This window comes from Rhea americana, unplaced genomic scaffold (genome assembly GCF_003343005.1).
Source record: "Rhea americana isolate MKP2758 unplaced genomic scaffold, rheAme1 scaffold_94, whole genome shotgun sequence".
Taxonomy (NCBI): domain Eukaryota; kingdom Metazoa; phylum Chordata; class Aves; order Rheiformes; family Rheidae; genus Rhea; species Rhea americana.
This window is the reverse complement of record NW_028187133.1, coordinates 3,149,173-3,169,611: the sequence shown is the minus strand read 5'-3', so window position 1 is coordinate 3,169,611 and position 20,439 is coordinate 3,149,173. Positions and strand designations below refer to the sequence as shown.

At 36.3% G+C, this 20,439-nt stretch overlaps 1 protein-coding gene across 1 annotated transcript in view; it reads left to right on the top strand.

Annotated features, from left to right (window-relative positions):
• LRRC1 (leucine rich repeat containing 1) overlaps positions 1-20,439 on the top strand; it is a 93,049-nt gene that overhangs the window by 51,957 nt on the left and 20,653 nt on the right. Inside the window, exons 11-13 of the mRNA XM_085324899.1 lie at positions 4,533-4,648; positions 5,583-5,755; positions 7,302-7,438. Coding sequence (XP_085181025.1) covers positions 4,533-4,648; positions 5,583-5,755; positions 7,302-7,438 — 426 coding nt within the window. The remainder of the gene's footprint in view (positions 1-4,532; positions 4,649-5,582; positions 5,756-7,301; positions 7,439-20,439) is intronic.

Here is a 20,439-nt window from a genome sequence, read left to right as displayed (position 1 = left end):
TATTATCTAGGGCCAAGGAAAATTCTGACTTTATTTGCTCTGAATTCAAACAGAATTTTGGTTATGACACCCTGAAAAAGGTTTCACAGCGAAATAGGAACCGTGTTTAAATTCCCTATTTATTTATCAGAGTTGTATAAGCCTATTAAGAGTTCTTGATACTGACAGCTGTACTGAAACTTAAATAAGAGATGTCACTAGTTCTTCAATTGAACTAGTCACATACTAAAATAATTATTGTTAATATTTGTCACAATTTCATATTTTTTGCATAGCTTATACATGTGTGAAAGATGCTAACAATTAAAGGCTAGTAGAACTGGTTATCAGCTTTTTTGCAGTTAACAGATTGAGATCAAAAAGTGTTATTCAACTAAAGTAACTTAAAGGTTGTTTAATTTTCCTACCTTTTAATTTGTGTTTTGGCTTTGGAGTAGTAATAACATGAACAGATGTCACAGTGTATCAGGGAAATCCAGTCAGTGATTTTGATGGTGTTTACTGTAAGTGATAGTTGGCCTCGAGAGGGAGTGAAAATGAGACTTCAGGAGGGATTTGATGGGAAGATGGGGATGAATCTGTACACTCTTCTTGAGTTAATCTACAGAGAGCTGCAGRAGGTATCAACAGCAGGAAAAAAAAACAAATGGCCACCACAAAGCTATCATAACAGAAGAGAAATGCAGTAAAGGTCGGTTGATCAAAAATGTGAAATTGATGCAGGCCTCAAAATTAGAGTCAGAGGAGTCATCAGAAACATCAACAGAGAAGTGGTATGATAAGACTGACAATTCTGGAAGACTGKTTAAGATGGAATGTCAGTGGCTGTGTGGATGTCCAGGAAGTGGAAGGCTGAAGGAGTGGACACTGGTCATGATGAGAACATAGAGGGGAGTTTTAGCAGCCAAGTTGGCATGGTCTGTCTGCATATCCACGTCTTGCTGTTTTTCCAGAACAAGGAAGCTGTTAGGAAGATGAGTCTCAGACCGAGACCGAAGAGCAAAGAGACTCCTTAAGACTTTTGTGTGAAACCTAGAGGAATCTTGATGATGCTTCCACTCTGATGCAAGTCTACCTACAAATAAGCAGTTTTGTTCAGAAGTTATARTTGTAAAATTGCTGGTCTCAAAATTAATAGTTCATAGTAGTTGTTTTTCTCCTTGGATTCATTCTGTCTGACTAATGGCTTTTGTTTAATCTGGGCAGGKTTTGGGGGGATGGTGACATTGGTGAATGAGGGTGAATAACTAAGTTAAAAGTTGCTAAAATAAAATAAATCTCAGAAGTGCTGTGTGTGACTTAGCCATGCACAACTCATTTTGGATTGACATGTCTAGTTTGTTAAAGAAGAATGTGAGGACTTCTTTAAGCCTCAAGTCTTTGGAACAATTATTCATGTGCCTAGAACTAAGCACATGCTTGTCCCATTAGTTGAAGTCTGTGCTTAAAATGAACTGTGTGCTTAACTGTTAAATGGGCTTGCGGTCTAAAATGTGTACTTGGTGCATATGTGATGGTTTGGCAAAGTCTGTTGTAAGCATGTGATCAAACCCAGGGAAAGCATGAGCAGAGCGCCTGGCTCTATGTCGGTTAATGGTTCTCAGCCAAACCAACGGAGTTCTGCTGTTGTATTACTTCATAGTTGGTTGCAATGAGATTTTTCTTTCAGCATGCCATTTAGTGTGTGCACTTTGCCTCAATGGTACCCCTTTGTGCTTAGGTTTTTTTCAGATGTTGGACCCAATGTCTGTGTTTAGTGCTAGATGGGTGCAGTCTTTTTTGAAATTATTTTATTTTTGAACTGCCAGCTTATTCTTTTTTTCTGTGATATCTCACCTGATGCTAACTGCTTGGTAGATGCTGCCTGCATTTTATAAAAACAATTTTATAAAAAGATTGTAGTATCTTGTCTCATATCTCCCCCCACTTCCTTCTTCAAAAAGTCTTCTCTACCTCTGAATTCAACCACAAGTTTTAACAATTATCTGTTGACTGATAGTGTAAAGTTAAAAAAATTTGATAGCAGCAACTTAGGAGTTCTCTGTTTCAGTAAAAGAATGAATGTTCTGTCTCCATTTGTCAGCATGCTCTTGTCCAGAAAAATAAATTGAACATCTCTTGTATTTTCTTAATTGTTAGCCGCTTGGAAAATTATGGGTCAGGTAAATTGGTAACCCTGTAAGTATTATTCAGTTCACGGTTCTGCTGTTAACCTTTCATTAAACTGCTTTAAATGCATGATGACTGAAGCTGGCTGGTTCCACTGCTGCATTTTTTCATTGTCCAAAGTGTAGAAGTTTCAGTCTCATCAGGGCTGCATGGCTTACTTTGTCTGTCTGGCTAAATTGTCTGGATCATCATGCTCCAAGACTGAGTAACTTGAATTTCATTCACAGAAAAGCGAACACTTTGTGTACAGTTAGGGCATCACTTGCCAGTCCATCCAGCATYCACTAACTGTATCTCTTGCTTTTCACAGTTCCTCATGTTAGATACACCAATTAAGACACTTAATATGTATGTGTATAGTATATATTTATATATACATTTTTTTCCTGTATGGTGCTCCATATTCTGCGAATGTGTGAAGGCACATGATTATTTAAGAATCTAGATGTGCTTTAAGGCGTTTAGCAGAATTATTGCTCGTGATTTGAATGCTAGTTTTTAGGGCCTTTGATTCATGAGCTAAAATGACTAACAAGGTTGCTACTCCTGGTGTACACACAGGGTCTAAAAAGCTTGTTTTTTTGTGAAATCGCTGCAGCTTGCAGTGCAGCGRTTTATGGGAAACCATCTCACATTGAGCGTTGTGAGCATGATGTTGTGGTGTAATTTTGCACTGTAAATAGCTTGTGAATCAGAAGCCTTGAGCAGCTGGTCACTGCTTTCTTCTGTTAAAATATATGTGTAATATGGAGGAAGGTGAGTAGGTATAAATGCTCCATTTGCTTGGTTTATTTTCAAAGTCACAGTTGCTTCCTTTCTAAAAACCTCTTTCTCCTTGGAAAACAGCGTAGATTAAATGGAAAAGGTTTTTACTTTGACTAGTGGAAAAAGCTTTTGTGGTTTTTTGTTTAAGTCATCTGAAACTTAGTTTTGGATTGACTTTTGCTTTTGGCAGAGACAGAACTGACAATTAACTAGAATACATAAGTAAGTAGTTTCAGATTGGATTTGGGGACTTCTGACCAAGGTTAAGTGAGAAGTGTTGGCTATGTCATGGTAAAGGAGCATTCCTCCTTAAAAGGGAGTTTTCCTTTCAATAGTYAATGTAGCTGCTAAAAAAGGAGACACATTCTTCTGAAAAGAGCTGCTTAAAGAAGCATCACTTAGAATTACATGCATTTATCTGGAAGTATAGGATTATTATTTATTATTTATTATATTTATTATATTTATTTTTAAAGGAATTTTATTTACATATGTGTAAGTTTAGAAGTCCTAACTTTTGAACTAAGAATTTTCAGTAGGTTTGCTGTCTATAGTTCAATTCTAAGCTTGCTTAACTTAAACTTCAAAAGATATTTTACCTCTAATATTTGGAGTAAAGGAAGAAAAAATTTTTTTTCCTCTCATGGTGAGTTTTGAAACTGGAAAGCAAGCAATAGTGCTTTTTGAAGCTACATAAGATAAGCAAGCAAAGGTAAGTTTCTTTTGTGACTGGGAACAAAGAGTTACTTGAAGCAGTTTTCAAGTTGCTAAAATTAATAATCTCAGCATTTATAGGGGTAGTAATTGCCATCTGGAGAAAAAGGCTGAATACATTTTTAATTAAAYGTAGAGGTTTTATTTTTCTGAAAATACTCACCTTCGATGCAAAATAGAGGTATTTTAATAAGAAATCTGAAAATTCTCATCTTTTGTATCTAGAAACTAGCTTGAGAAAGCAGACGCTCATATCTGGGTCAAATGAAAGAGACAAAGAATATTAGATTAAATTGGCCAATTCAGATGGGAATCATTATGAAATTAGATGCGTCTAATWAAACAGAAAAGATATTGCTTATAAAGACTTCTACTTTTTGTGAACTCTTTGCCTCAATAAATGTCAGTAGTTGACTGGTTTATTTAGCGTGTGGTATTGCCTGAGGCCCTATTGCACTTAGTTCTGAATGGTTACTGTGAAGAAAAAAAAGGATTAATATGTAAATACAGTACTAAAAAACACTGAAATGTGAAGCTAGTACTTCTTTCTGAGAGTGGTCTATGAAGTGACATCTGTATGAGGTTACCGATCTCTTCTTGACTTTGAAGACTGTAAAAGGTGGGTGGAACTTGACTGCTGTATAAAGCTATATATTATTCACAACTAAAGGTATTCAAGAAACTACTACAATGTACTCTCCTTCAGGTCAGGTTTCTTTTAAGTTAACACTAGACTGCAGACTGCGCCCCAGAGGGGTGAAGTGTCTTGCGGCCATGGTAATTTGAATGTGCTATGACTCGTTATGTAACCTGCACTGCATGCCTTTGCTTATGCTATAGTACTGCAACAAAAATAGACCTTTTTTTTCTTCTTTCTAATATAGATTGGGGGGTGCTGCAGTCTTAACGTCTTTTCTGTGCGTGACAACAGATTATCTCGAATTCCCTCTGAAATTTCACACGCCACTGAACTTCATGTCCTGGATGTTGCTGGAAACAGGTAACAGATTTTCRTATTGTCATGTTTTTCTGATGGTTTTACTTAATTCTCTCCAAAGACAAAGATGTTAGGTCTAAGAATGAAGTAGCAAAAAGCTAGTTCTAACTCTTGTGTTAGTGTGACTATTGAAACTGTCAAAACAATCTTCCTCTGTGGCCCAAAGTATCGTAAATTGTGTGTTGTCACAAGTAGGTTTTCTGARTTGCTTTGCCAAAGAGGAAAAGATAAATTTCTGGATTTGTATATTCCTGAATTTCTAAATTAAAGTGGAGAACTGAGGCAATTCAGTAGAACTTTGCTTGAAGCTATCTGCCTTAATGACAATAACTTCTCAGCAGAAGCTGACTGTCAAATAAAAGTTTTATTATTGAGTACCTTATCTTGGTGAAATATAATGCAAGTAATGAATAATGTAACTCTGACCTTGTGTCTTTTTCATGAATTTTAATTGATATGGTTCAGAAATCAAAATGCAGAAGAGTGTAGACAGCAGCATAAACAGCGAAATAGTGTGCCTGCTTAGTAGGAAGGTAATACAAACAACTAGAGAAAAAGCAAATGGCATCTCATTTATGTAATAGAATTCTTTCATAGGCACTTACATATTTCTGTTCTGGAAATTGTATGTAGAAGCCCTAGAACAGAAACAGCAGTCAATCTTCCAGTGCAGTTAACTGCAGTGGAAGAAACATTATTTTATCAGCGTTATTTTATCAAGTAGTTGCTGCTACACACAATTGTGGCATAAAGTTAAGCTGCAGGTGGTTCTTGGAAAACTGGGATAGTTTSAGTTGATGGATACTTGCCTTATTTGTTGACCTCACTTCCCTGTTTRTTCTAGCTCAGCAGTATATGCTTAATAAATGGTCATGAAGTTGACTTACTGGTCTCCTAGAAATTTCCCTGCATCTTTTGCTTTTCTTTTTCGAACTAGGCTGAYGTATCTTCCCCTCTCACTGACTACCTTAAAGCTGAAGGCTTTGTGGTTGTCTGATAACCAGTCCCAACCTTTGCTGACGTTTCAGACTGACACAGACCCTGAAACAGGGGAAAAAATTTTAACGTGTGTATTACTTCCTCAAATGCCTTCTGAGCCTGGTTGCCAAGGTAAGTATTTAGTTTTGCTTTATGTAGAAATACTTCTTCCTTTAGTATGTTGTCTGTTACCTAAAAGTTTGTAAAATAGGCTTTGAATTCCATGCATTAGCCCTAATAAGCATAGMTTTGGTTGAATTTTCAGCTAAGAATATATATCATTTTAATCACACTGTTTTTGAAAAGACTTTAAAATACAGCTGTGAGTATTTTAATATATGAAACCAACTGCAGTATATAAAATAGATGAAGACTTGGAATATAATAATTGTATCATTATCTGARTTTTTCCACTGGGCTGAGTAGTGTCACCTAGTATATGGGTGTCCATATTTGTGTACAATGATTATACATTTTAATATGTATATGTGGTGAAAACTGGTGTTTTTCAACTACATTCTCTTTACTGGAAAAATGATTGAATAGTTGATAATAAGCAGTAGGCATTTAATTTCATAGCATGTTATGCTTCTTACAAGCATAGATGCTGTACAGCAACTTTCTTATATTCTTAGACTTGCTGAACTGATGGGGWAGAGCAGAGTTTCACTAGAGGTTGTTTTTATCCTTTGTGCCTAAACTTGCCTCAGGTGGAACCTTAAATACTTTTTCATCAGTTGCTGGGTGGCTGCTCTAGTAACTTCTAGATTTTTTTTTTCTTTTTTTTTTTTCAATCTCCCAAAAGCTTTTATAGCAGTGTGTGAATGTTCAAGGAAATTTAGCTGAGCTAATCATTAAACTCTTGGAATAGACTTTTAAAAGAAACCATATGGATTACTCTCCCCTGACTGCAGAGGGGTCCATTTTAGCTGCAARTATCTCTGTTGTAGGTATTAGGTGAGATTAATCTCACCCTTCAGTATTATGGAGTTGGAGCAAACCAACCAATAGAAATCATTAAAAACAGTAGAACTGGTTCAGTTCCTTGTCCATTTCTGAATTTAAAGAGAATACAGATTACCTTAAGAATTAAGTAAATTGATTAACCCATGAGGAGACTTAGCAGAGGGAAACAAAACTAGCTCAAGAGTGGTAGCTGAAGCTGACTGATTTTCTCTAAACACCTGACTACTAGAAATTGGATTCCCTCTTTCCCTGATGAATCTTGTGGCTTCAGGGGTAGAAGGCCTTGAGTTAAGATGGCTGGATGTGTGTCTAGCAATAGTAGTAGGATGAGGTTGCTGAAAGTAATGATAGTGAGCTATGGGGTACCACCTAGGAATTGTCTAACATCAGATAGCAGCCCTAATTTGAAAGAAAAGCATGCATCATGACAAATGTATTAAATTATATTATTATATCATCATATTATATTATTAAAGCTGCCAGAAACCTGAAACTGTCCAAATACAGAAACTTCTCATTTATACAGAAACTGCTACTGATTGTGTGTATGTGATAACAGAAAACTAACACTAGTTCTATTTTCTATCTAATATGGAACTAGCCCATTGTAAACCCAGATGAGTGATTGGTTAGTTATTACAATTAATAACAATATATGATTTCATATTTTAGACTTTCTGTGAATCTTCAATTATTTTTACTGTTCTAACAGATAACCTGCCAAGATGTGGTGCATTGGAGAGCTTGGTAAATGAAATGTCAGATGAAACGTGGAATGAGCGGGCGGTGAACAGAGTCAGTGCAATTCGCTTCTTAGAAGATGAAAAAGACGAAGAGGATAATGAAATGGTATGTTTTCTGGGCCATTGGACACCCACAGACATGGTGACTTTAATGCAAAAGTGTAAAAAAAATGTCTGAACTATCTTGCTATATATCAGCTTTCAGCTGTGACTGCACACTTTTTGTATGCATGTTTGTAGCAGAAACTTTTTATAACAACTGCTGAAACTTTTCATATTGACTTAAAATGTCTTTTATTTAATTCTCTGAACATATCTTTCAGTTCTGATGCCAGTGTGTGTTTTGCATTGTTTTCCTCAGTCTCCTTAAGAAGTTTTCCTTCCAGCTTTCCAGAAACAAGATAGGATCTTCCTCTGCACTGTGAAGCTTTACTGCCTGAAACTATATAGGGCCTAATATAGGATTCCGGCATGCTGGCATGTGTCTTCATTAAGTTTGCTACACTGTTATTGTTTGTGTCTCACTTCCATTTCCAGTCTGTCTGTCTGTCTTTTTTTTCCTTCGCTGTTTGTCTTGAAACAACCATAGTGTCCATGCACAGCAAGAGTGTTGCTCATTGGTTTCCCACTTAAAGATGTGGGAACATCTGTCACTGTACTTATAAGACCTCCATTAAGTTGGACTCTGCACATCTTGAATATCAGAATGCAACACAGTCTTTAACTTTCTCCAACTTCCGTTAACAACTAAACCTCTTTGTAAAGTTTAATAAGACTGCTTGAATCAGATTTTCGGCAGGTTTCTCTGATACACCAGTAAGTTTTTAGACTGTCAGACCTGTGCTGAAAATACAACTCTCATTCAGTTTTGCCAGTGCCAAGCCCTAGTTTTAAATCTCTTGTTACATGGAAACWTAGATCTGAGCTTGAGATACTTCAGACCACTGTTGGAAATGCAGCATGCTAGAAGCATGGTCTTACTTTAAAAAGTGACTTTAAAAATTCTTAACGGGTAGATAAATTGTCATTTCAGTTTTCAAGTAAGATGCTTGCTTAATACAAAGTGTTAGAAACCAAAAGTTTCGGACAAGCATGATTTGCAGGTAGCCTGATAAGGAGATACAGAGTCTAGGTATGGGCTCCATGTGTCTGTCTTCATCACTGTCAGCTACCTTCAACAGGATTATGCTAGTGTAAACTCAGTAAATAGTCATTGGTGCATAGATAGAATGTGGTCTATTCACTTGCTGGTTGTGACATCTAGGGAACTGAGGAGCTAAGGACAATAGGAAATCTGTCCATTTAAAAAATAAATCCAGAATTAAAGGAACAAATCTCTTTTTATAGGAAGGTCTCATGCTCACGGATTTCCAGAATAAAATTATTTTAACTTTTTTTCAAACACAAACAAACAAGCAAAAGCTAAAAAAAATGAAAAAGCTAAATAGCCAACTGTATTCCTGACTTTTTTTGCCATGTTGATTTCATCTACAGTGATACAGAAATAGAATTTCTAAGGTAATGGGGCTTCTTAACTGAAATTTAGAGCATTTGGATGGGAATTTTCCTTTTTCTCTTCTGCTTCCCCCTGCCTCTCCTCTCCCATCTCCTTTGGGTATGGACACTTGATCCAATCAGGATCCAGGGATGTAAAAAGTTGTTGCTCATCAGCTGCACACTGCATTTGACTAGGGTATATTGTGAGTCCCCATAGCTCCCGAGATGATGATGCTTAGGAGTTGCACCAAACTGAGAATGTCCATACAATTACCAGGGCTCAGGCATTAACAGTGGCTGCTTTGAGTAATGATAGTACATGCTGACTTGAGGCAAGGACTTTTGTTGGAGGAAAAACAGAAGCCTATGATCATATTGGAGGGAGAAGGGAATTTTCAAAGCAATCTTGACCAATATGCCTATTTATAGATCATCAGTTCCACTGTAGTCTAAATAGTTTACGTGTATAACACTGAAAACTGATTGCATGTATATATGTATTACGCTGATATATATTTGTGTAATTATTCTTATACTGATGGTCTCTAATCTGGATGCTCACTGAAGTTTTTATAACTTGTTTTCCTTGCAAAAGTATCAACAAAATGATATTACATCCTTGTGTCTAACATGCAGTAAAAATGTTGCCTCTTCTTCCCTTCACGATCTTTGTTTCCAATTGACAAGAGAACCAAACTGATGAGGCTGGAAGGCATATAGATTTCCATGCAAACATGTAATTGACTTTGAGAGACCTTGTAGGATTCTTTCAAAACCAACAAGCTTTTTTGTTTTGAAATGTGATCTTAAATCACTTGCATGGTTTTGGAAAAAAAAAAGTCTTGACTATATTTATGAAAGAATCTTTGTTTTGTAGCTTGTAATTGTGCTTTGTTTGAGTGGTTTTCAGTTTTGTAGTCGAGAGGAAAATTTTTGCTCCTAGTCAGGTCTTAAAACTTCTTTCACTGTCTTTGTCAACAAGCAGCTATGTAGTAGCATCCAAAATAAAACATAGTTTAAAAAGAAAAAGGGGAAAAATGAAATTGATAGCTAATATTCTGTATGTAAATGCTAAAGCCTTAAGTGTGTTGTTTTTCAAAGAGACAAAGGCAAAACCACTTATTGCACTGTTTATTTTTAGAGAACACTTCTAAGGCGAGCCACTCCACACCCTGGAGAATTAAAGAACATGAAAAAGACAGTGGAGAATTTACGGAATGATATGAATGCTGCTAAAGGACTGGATTCAAACAAAAACGAGGTCAATAATGCCATTGACAGAGTGACCACTTCTGTGTAGGATTTCATCTCCAGGTTTTACCTCCTGTGTCTTCCCCTGCTGTTGAAAAGTTCCTGTCGTCTTCTGGGACCTCACTGAGCCCCCTTTTGTTTTTAACCAGAATCTGATTCATCGTCTCCATATATGTGAAAAGTGCTGCCCAGTGGAATAAAGTGCCTTATTTCATCCAGGCAGTGAACCAGTAATTTCCGAATCAATATTGTGATTTTAATAGTCCTAGGCTTTTTTAGGTATAATACACTACTGTATGCAGAATACAATATTTTTGTCTTAAGTACAGGGGAAATGATGCTTTTTTTTCCAGAGTGCTGGGATATCTTTTTCCCAGTGGCTGGATGTGCTGGTGAGAAATATAGTTTTGTTGAAAATTGATACACTTTTTTATTTTTCTGGCAGCTCAAATGGTGTAAATTTTAAAATTTTGTATAGGAGTTTCATAACAAAATGGTGTATTTCATTTTTAAGAGAAAATTTATCTTAAGCGGTACATATTTTAGTATGTGTGGAAGAGAACAGATTTCATGGACAACTGTATTCATTTGTTTGTACCACCCATTGTGCCTTAATGTGTCTTGTATGTCATATTAGTCTTAAGAGAAATAGCARTTCTTGAGAAAAGTGAGTAGATTTAAACTTGGTGTACTGTTTTAGATATGTTCTAAATTTCAGGCAGTAATTTGTTGGGATTTTCACAAAACAGAACTTACGTTTATATTATGGGTTTTTAGTTTGTGAAGCACAAGTGTTAGTTTTGTTGTATACAGAATTAAGATAAAAATGACCAAACTGCTATTGTTTATTACATAATGCACTCACACTTTAACTTAGTTGTAATGAAACATCTTGTTCTGGATGCAGTGTTGCATTGCAGTCAGTAGAAATTCATGCTTCCATTTTTTTTTTTAAATGTGCCATCTGTAAAATAACTTGAAAAACAGCACAAAAGACTTTCAGAAGCACAGTATGAAACGAGTTTTATGTATTTCATGAGAAAGCATGATTCTTTAAAGTGCTTTGGTGGTTTTATATAAATATATAAAACCATAATAAAAAAAATCTTTAAAACTCTCACTAGATTTATTGTATCATTAAAATAGCAATTAAAATATGTATGGAATAATGCTGAAATACGTTATCATTGTTACTGTGTTGCATTTCCAGTGGTCCAATRCTGATTTCAAGGTCTTATTAAATCTTTAGATGCTAGTTTGTTTATAAAGGTAAGCATTGTCAGATTTGAATTTAGTAAATACTGATGTGAGAAAGGTGGTTGAAATTTGTTTTTAGGCACAGCAAAATACAATGCAGAATTGCATTGAAAAGTTTCCCTGTATTACCCATTTCCACTGTGTCTGGGCTGGGAGGAGGAAGATGGGGTAAGTGATGTCAGATCTGTCTCTATCCATAGTAGGCTCCTGACACAGAGTCTGTCACTGAGACTTGAAAAATTAATGGGTATTTGGTGTCTCTGGATGCTGTGCAAGCTATGCACTAACAAAGACCACTAACTCATTGCATGTAGGGACTTGAGCAGTCTTCCTTCAGAGCAAAGATTTGACATATTTTAGTGTGATATGATGCAATGAATGCAAATGTCAATAAAGTGAAAGACTGCAACACGTTTGCCTGTATGACCAGCTATGTTCCTCCTTCTGCTTAGCTTTTTCTCCTATATGTATTGTCTTTATATGGGATTCTGGTAGAAGATGTCAGAGGAGCTGTAATAACTTCTCTATTATAACCTTAAAGATTTTATAATTTTAATAAGTTTTTACAATTGATTTTTTTGAAGCTTTTATAAAAAAGTATTGCTTTCTTTTTGGTATTGAGTAAATAGATATTGCAAACCACAACCAAATATTCAAATCTAAACCAGCAAAATATATTAGATTTTTGTGGTTTGTTCTCCAGGAATCTCCAACAATTCCAGATTAAAACTTGGAGGCTTGAGCTGTTTGCAGGAGCAGCTGCAGTTTGATAGGTGTTAGGTTAGTTTCGGGTAATGAATTTCAGTCTTCCCAAGGCAAGGTTCTGCCAGTTATTCTTGGTAAGCTGCTATTAAAATAAAACCAGAAGTAAAATGAGGTTTTGGTACAGTTGACTCTAACTTTGGATAGAATTTTCCTTTTAAATTACTGACAAAATAAAAGTTAAAAGTGGAAAATACTTGGACTCATATCAGGAGTCCAAATAAACGTCAGCAAAACCATTTGAGATGAAAATGAGCTCTTTAGAAAAGATAGATTGAAGACAAAAACAGCAAGACTGTGTGCTCTCTGATGGCAACTATAATGTTTTCCCTTTAGGGGGTGWGTGTGCATGCGTGTTCAAGATCTAAACGAGAAAGATCAATTAGCAGGTTGAAAGGAAAGTGAAGCTCAGACTTGGGCATTGCCTCAAAAGAGAATAATTAACTGCCCTTGTGCACATACTCCACCCTGGTGAACTCAAAATAATCCATAAGCTGCATTGTAGCTTTATGGGAGGCACTTTGTCATTAGGCGGTTGCGTTCGTACACACAGAGCAGCCTGTGGGAACTGCACAGCAGACCAAAAACTAACCAGAAGACAAGCAGCACTAGCTGTGTCAATCTTGACATGAAATAATTGCTCAGAAATCAACTTTTAATTTAATAGTGGGAGGAATGTGTATTGTGGTTCTGGCACGGAAGCTGTACAAGAACAGTGAATGGGTGCTCCAGGCCTGTTACCTTCGTGCAGGGCAGCTTTCACCTCCTTTCATCCTAGCCATCTAAACGTTGTGTGGCTAGTCTAGTCTCCCTGTAGAAAGCCCAGCCTAAAACAGGTGATCTGAATTGCTTATTGAAAGCATCTGTTTTCATTTTCTTTTATGAATCAATAGCATTAAGCTCAGAAAGGAAACTGCTTTTTGTATGACTGGGGGAGGTGAAGTGCATCACCAGACCATCCTGCTGCTGTCCCAAAGGGGCAGTCAGTTTTCCTGACTTTTCATGCATTTGGAAGTCTGGCTTTGTCCTGTGCATCTGCATGTGTTGAAAGTCTGTGTTCTCATTATGTTCTGGAGGATCTAGGGGAGAGTTGGAAGAGGAGGTGTATATATATATGTRTATATATATATTTAATGTAAGATAAGACTATAGCATTTTCTCTTGATAATGTCTTGTTTGTGCTCTCTTTGTAAGGCAGTTGGAGATTCGGCTCTGCTACCAATAGTTCAGCAGTATAAACTATTTGATGAAGGATGTTTGGAAAAACTGGCAGTCGGTTTGTTTTTCCAGGCTAATAAAAACTTGAGGTATTGCAACAGCTGCTGGAAGCGTGGAATAATAGCAGTTGGAGTGTCATTTGTGTTTTCATGGCTAAAAAGATATTTGGATATCCCCTGTTCAAATAGTGACAAGGTGGCTACCTTCTCTCTCCCTCAAATCCTAAATGTTTTGTCCATGGTCTCTCTATCATAAAAAGTTAGTTTACAGGTCACTCCAGCTTATCAAAACCACATCAGCCTGAAAATACAGCAGGAGTCACTAGACTGAAAGGTGCTCACTATAAGTTTTTGGGGGAAATGCCTAGACACTTTCCTTGGAAAGTGGTCATCATTTGCAAAGTCACGGTTGCCAGCAGGACTTGTATTGATACTTGAGAATTATGCTAAATCTTAATGGCCCCAGCCCATATACTTGCTGTTTTTAGTGTTTTAGGTACACTTGTTCTCCCAGCAGTTTTGATAAGGGTCCAGGTAATTTTGACTGTACTTTATAAGCAGAAAAAACTGATTATTACACTGAGGCAATGTGTATCTCAAAGTCCTTGAAAGCATGAGGTTTTCTTCCCAGTCTTTGTTTTGGCTCCTTTATCTTGTGTGATGCTTTGAGGAGCCTGAGTAGTGTAACTTTTTCTTTCTTTTTCAACTTCTACTACTACCTCTAATCCTTTTGTAACTCTTTGGACATGGGTATAATGTAAACCATAGTTTGAGGAAACACTGCAGTACTCGTGCATGGTTTAATAGCTGACATTTATCCAGGGAAAACCAATTGACTGCAGTCATGGAGTAGATTTAATATTAACTACTCAGTTACTACATGTGAGTTCACTTTATTGAAAGTCACAATTCTGTAGTCTTAGGAACAAAAGCATTCTCTTATTACTATTTACAGTGCAGTTGGTGTAGAAACACATTTTTTTTTCCATCCATTGCATGTTGCTGTAGGCCTTTTCTAGTTTCTGTATAATTTATATGTTGAGATTATTTTTCTGGTTTGGATTCCATTTTTCTGGTAATCAGTGTATTGTGGGAAAACGAGTACTGGAAACTAGCATGTGCCTGTACTTTCCATCCCTGCAGCTGGCTTGTTTTTTCCCAGGACAAACTGGTAGACTGTTCCTTGTCTAACATTAGTGCTTTAACTGGAACTAGATGAACCATTTTAGCTGATTAGTGAGTTAGCACCGTTCATTATTTGCTGCTCAAAAGGTCTGCTTTTGGGAGGAGAGCAGTGGCACCAGGAATTTAATTTTTTGAAATATATTCTCAAGTTTATCAGTTGTTCCAAACCTGAAGGCTGAATTTATGATTAACTCTAAATGTGTATTTCCCACTGAGGCTGATAGGTGCTCTTTATCAGAAATGCCTGGAGCTTTTGCCATGTGATTACAGCAGGCTCTGAATTCTCCTCTGCTAACATAAATTATTTTCTCTTCAGTTGACTTGGTAGACTGTTTCCCATCTTCATCTTTTGCCAAACACACTAGTCTGTTTCAGTAATTAGGGGGCCATGAGAGGAGATTAAAAAAAAACCAAAGAAACAGCCGACTGATCTTGTCTATCAATAAATGTTTTGGGTCTTTCCTTCCTTCTGAACTGTTTGTGAAATTCTCAGAGGCATGTTGCCTTGCTGTTTCATCCAAAACAAAAGTCAGCATTCAACCAGCTTAATGAAAAATGTGTTTWATTTAACCTTTTTTGGGGGGAAGCAGATACATAATAAATATGAGGACAGCTTTGTGGACTGTTTTGCAGGAGCTGTTGATGGATGCTGGGGAGACTGTGCATGTTACAGCTTCTCATACAGTTCTTGTGGCCAGTTTTGCTTTCTTCATAAGTGAGAGCTTGTCAAGGCTCAGTGCGTATGGCTGGGCTGGCAGTCGGATAATTTGAGGAGCAAGGAGTCATAGCCACCTGGTTTGGAATGTGTTTTTTGTTCAGGGTGTGCAGTTTGCCTCTTAGCAGAGTAACATCATCAATATTAACATGGAGGTCTTGAAAAATAGCTTACCTTTATACAGAATAGTCCTCTCCTGTGAAGTTCTGCATTGGTGCTGTCCTTAGCAAGGACTGTAGCACTTCAGTGGTGCTTCAGAGAGGGGATTTAGCATATTGCATCTTGTTATCGATACTAGGAAGCTGATAAGTGATGTCCAGTAACCTTTGATGCTTTTTCTCTTAGTGCTCATCTGTTATGAAATGTTGTTCTGACCTAAATCTCTGGATTTACAGCTAAGGGTATGGTAACAGTCATAATAAGAATGTTAGCAAAGCTCTTGGCAGTAGACGAACAGTGTTTTTTCTCAAACTATGGTTTGCATTATATCCATATCCAAAAAGAGTTACAAAGGGATTAGAGGAAGTAGAAGAAGTTGAAAGAGAAAAAAATAAAGGAATTAAAAGACTAAGTTATTAGCAGCAAAAACAGAGTGAAGTATGATGTACCTTTCTTAAATCCAGAGAGAGGTATACAGCTTGCAAATCCCACCAAATCAATAGCAGCTTGAATATAACTTTGTAAGCATTCCTAAAACAATGTAGATATAGGACTTAACTCTTCAAAATTAGTTTTGTATCAGACCAAGCTCTTAACTGTTTTCATTTGGTTCTGAGACACACTAGAGCAAACTATGGGGGTATGTTAATGATCCAATTTCTGGTTCAGATCTCTCCCAATAATTTGCCAAATTTATCCAAACCCAGAATAAATGGGCTGCATTAAACCATTTCAAAGTAGCTTGTAGCAGCTATRATTGTTTAATCATCCAGAAACATAAGACAAATCTGTTTACTTGCCTATAAAAATCAGTGGATTTTCCTGTGTATATAGTTTGTTGATGATATCATCTGCTTCCAACAAGGAACTTCAAAATCTAAAGTAACTAACAAAAGAGTAGTTATTTGAATATTACTGATGACCTTTTTCCATTCAAAATGTGAGAAAATAGCAAGTCTGAAGAGCATTTGCAGAATGGATGATGTTAATATAACCTTCAAGATTTTTTTTTTTTTAATAGTGTCTTTGTAAAATTCAAAAATGTACTCTGGTTAGTTAATACTTGAACATCAAAGTTTAAAGTCAAGTCATGTATTTACTGCTAGCAAGCCTTCCCTGTGGAAATTTTGATTGAATAATCTGCTCAGGCAGCTTTTATGCTGCATCTTCTAGAGAGAAAGCTTATTCAAATATGCCTTTGTTTTTGTAACGTTTTGTTTAGCTTTCATTCTTATTTCATGTGAATCATRCAAAGCTCTTCAAAAGAAAGCTCTTTGTTCTCTTAAAAGGGAATGAGTCTGAAATAATTTTCAGTTAGTAGAACACTTATAAATGATTGTTCTTAAAGAGGAAAGAATATTTCTATTCTAGGAAATACCTTTTTAAAGACATCTTGTAATTCCCTTATTTACAAATTACTTCAGCTATTCAAACACCTGTTTATTGGAAAAATAGACTAGAATGTGTATTTGGGAGTTTGAGCTGAGTAATAGTAGCAGAGATATTACAGGCAAAATAGGTAACAGAAAATTCTGCCAGTTTTACATTGAATTCTATTTACCATTGGTTACCATGTTACTGCAGTAAGCATGGTATTTTGTCACAGTACAGTTTCACTATGGTAGTCAAGAAATGTGGGTGGTTTTAATTTCTTGGCTTTTAATGTTTGGGGTTTTTGGTTTCTTTTTCATTTGCCAGAATGATGTAGGGTGATACGCAGCATTTGCAAACCTTTGTTGCCTGAAGGAAATTCATTCTGTAGAGGATTTATTAGTGAGATCTTATCAGAATAGACACCTTGTACTTCATGAGAATAATTAGTCCTCTTAACGTACAGGGCTATGATACAGAAGAATATTTATATTCTGAAGAGATTGCCTTTGAAAACACGAAAAATAGATTGGAAGGAGGTAAAAAGGGAGCCTACTTGACTTGTTCGTGAAATATCAAAGGAAAAAGATCTGTTTACCAATCAGATAGGATCRTTACTAATGAAGGGAGTGGATGGTCAGTTGATGGTTAAAGGATGTAGAAGCTACCTAGTTTCATTAATAAGTCAGAATAATGAGTTTTTTTTTTTTAAAAATAAAGCCAATAAATAGATTGAATGTTTGTTTTATATTCTAGCATAGCAAACAACAAACCTGTACCTTCCATCTTCTCCTTATAGCAAAGTGTTTGCACATTGCTTTCTCTGAAAGGATTGGAGGACYGTGGCGCTGTGCTTTTATAAAAGCACTTTCACAGTTTGGTTACATRTTGTGTAGACCTAATGAGAAGGTGACAGTTCTTGTTCAGAACTGTCATGTTTCTGTCTTACCTCATAGCCTCATACTGGTCTTATGGGACAAGAAATGGGAGTGCTGTGTGTGGGAGGCTGTTGGTTAGGGTTGGGGATCAGGGCCATGTAGGATGAGGCAATCCCTCAGAAAAAAATTAAATGCCTCAGTGTACCTATGGATAGTTTTAGAGTGACTTTCTAATGAGCTTAAACGTTGAGAAGGATTTGAACTATATATGGAGATACCCTGAATGCTGGGGGACCACTCATCTTATCAGCTCTCCCAAATAAAACAAACTAAAGCAATAATAAACAATTGTAGATAGTGTGCTATTTCAAGCTTTGATTAGAATTTTTATCCTCTTAACTAATCTTGAATAGGAAACAAAGTTTCTGAGAGTGCCCTGAATTTCCTTATTCAAGGCAAACAGCATAGAAATACCATGAACAATCCTGCCTTGTACTTTGTGAATTGTCAGGAATGGGAGCCACTAATGTGATGTGATTGCTTGTGCTGGCTATTTATCAGCAAATAGTGATACTGGTGAATGTCAGGGCAGTCCAAAATGTGATTTAACAGCTGATTTATAACAGAGGCAAATCACATATTCTGTATACAACGCAAATTATACTTTGGGCTGTGATCTTTTTTAAGACTCTCAGAAAGGTCTATAATCTTTTCCTACGAGACACTGAAATACTGTCTTTGCACGTTTCCCAGTCTGTTTACCATAGTTTAAAAAAATAAAATAAAATTCCCAAGGGGAGCTCCTTCAGCAGCAAGAGATCAGTCAGTATGTCCAGCGTTGATAAGCTTGTCCTATCTTCCTTTCTTTCTCACCTTTRGATTTAATAGAGATGCTGACATCTGTGACGCTGAGATTAGCAGGAACTTTGTGTGTTTATGTGAACTTAACATTTTGCATTAAAAAGGGAAAGCAGGTTTAAAAAAATACTAAATCAGATTCAAATATCTATTTAAATATAATGTGAATGAGCTGCTGACTGATCCACCATAAACTTGGTGATGATGGGGTTTTTTTAGTTTTTATTTTCCATCTCTTTGCCTTGTTGGATCATGTGTATTAACATATCTGTTGATATATGGGTGTTTTGTCAGATTTATATCACCTTAAGAAATTTTAAAAGCAAGTTTAAAATAAAACTTGAAAGAAAYGTAAAGGGTACTGTGAAAAATGACTTCTGAAGTTCAGTATACTCAATGTATATGGGGAAACTTGACTCAAATTTCTGAAAATTATTTCTTCCCGTGTCTGAAGCAAAATAAGATCTTGCAGAATGGTAAAATCTGAGYGGTACAAAAAAAGTGGGAACTAGTGGGAATGATGAAGAGAAAATATCTGGATTATGTGCAAAAGTACTGTGGACCATTTTGCCTGTTAATGGGTACATTTGAGCAAGATTAATGGAAGCTGCAGATTTGTAAAATAAGTAACTGAAGAATTTGAATGTTAGGTTGTTTTGCTTCRTAAGACAATTATGTTCAACAGATATGGGTAGAAGTAATCGGCTTAATTCTGCAGTGCGCTCTTATGCGTCTGGGAGAGAGGTATATTRGACATTTCTTGAGAAGATTTAGAGGTATTTTTACTATACCTTCTGTGTTGAGATACATACTGTCTCAAGTATCTGGAGTGATATTCAAAAAATGCTCAGTCCCTATGTTCTTGAAATTAGTAGCCTTGAGTGTCTCTAGCTGTTTATCCAGAAGTTGTATATCAGTAGTCCTTTGGGGGGGGGGGAGGGGGTTTGCTCTTAGGTTAATCTAGACTTAGGATTCTGAAAATTTCCCAATTTGTTAACTCTTTGCTGTGAGTTCTATGAAAAATTGTAATTATTGTCATAATAAGTCATAAAGTATTAATTTAGTGTAGCTCTCTGCTTTGGGTATATGCAGGATTTTAATTTTGGAGACTATCTRCCAGTTACAGTAACTTACTATTTAATGTATATTTTAAAGGAGTTTTCAGGTCTTTATAACATGCTTTAGAAAAGGAGTAGTGATTCTTGGGAATGTTCAAACTATAGCTTTGTCTGAAGGTGGAGTGTGGTTGGACCTAGGGAGAGACCACTTTGGGGACTGATCTGGAGTAGGTATGGAGTAAGGAGGAACTGTCTGCAAAGAGGAGTATGAATTGTGGTTTCTAGCAAAGAAGGCTTCAGGGATGGGGGACCCTGGAGTTTTCCAGATATATTTTTTTTCAGCTGTGGCTTTAACAGCCAGTTCTGAAGCCCTTCGACRAGTCTTGTTAATAGTCTTGTATTATTCACAGATTTTTACCTGTTGCAGCATCTACATTAAAACAGTAATACTATAAAGAGTTCATTCAAAGAGACAAGAAGTTAACACAACCTATGGACCACTTTCACTCCTCTTTACTTGTGACTTTTTATATCACATGTTTTGTTTGCCTGAAAAGCTCTCAAATGTGTAACTTTTGTGTGTGAAGGGGAGAGATGGGGCTTTTTTTTTGTTTTTTGATGTAAATAAGTAACTGGTRCTCTGAGAGAAAATTGGACTGTAATTGCATGCAGGAAGAACAAATGCAGTAAATGACTCTTTTCTCCAGTCTTAGCTCTTTCTACATGCTTTGAAARTCAGCAAACCTTTAAAAGATCAATTTAGTATTATAGAGTATATTGATGCCATTCAGCAGAACATTTTATTTAAAGAATAGTGAAAATGCAGAGGTGACTACTGATAGGTTATTTAACTCAAGATGAGAGATGAAAAGGTCTCCAAAGTGCTCGTGATCGTTTAC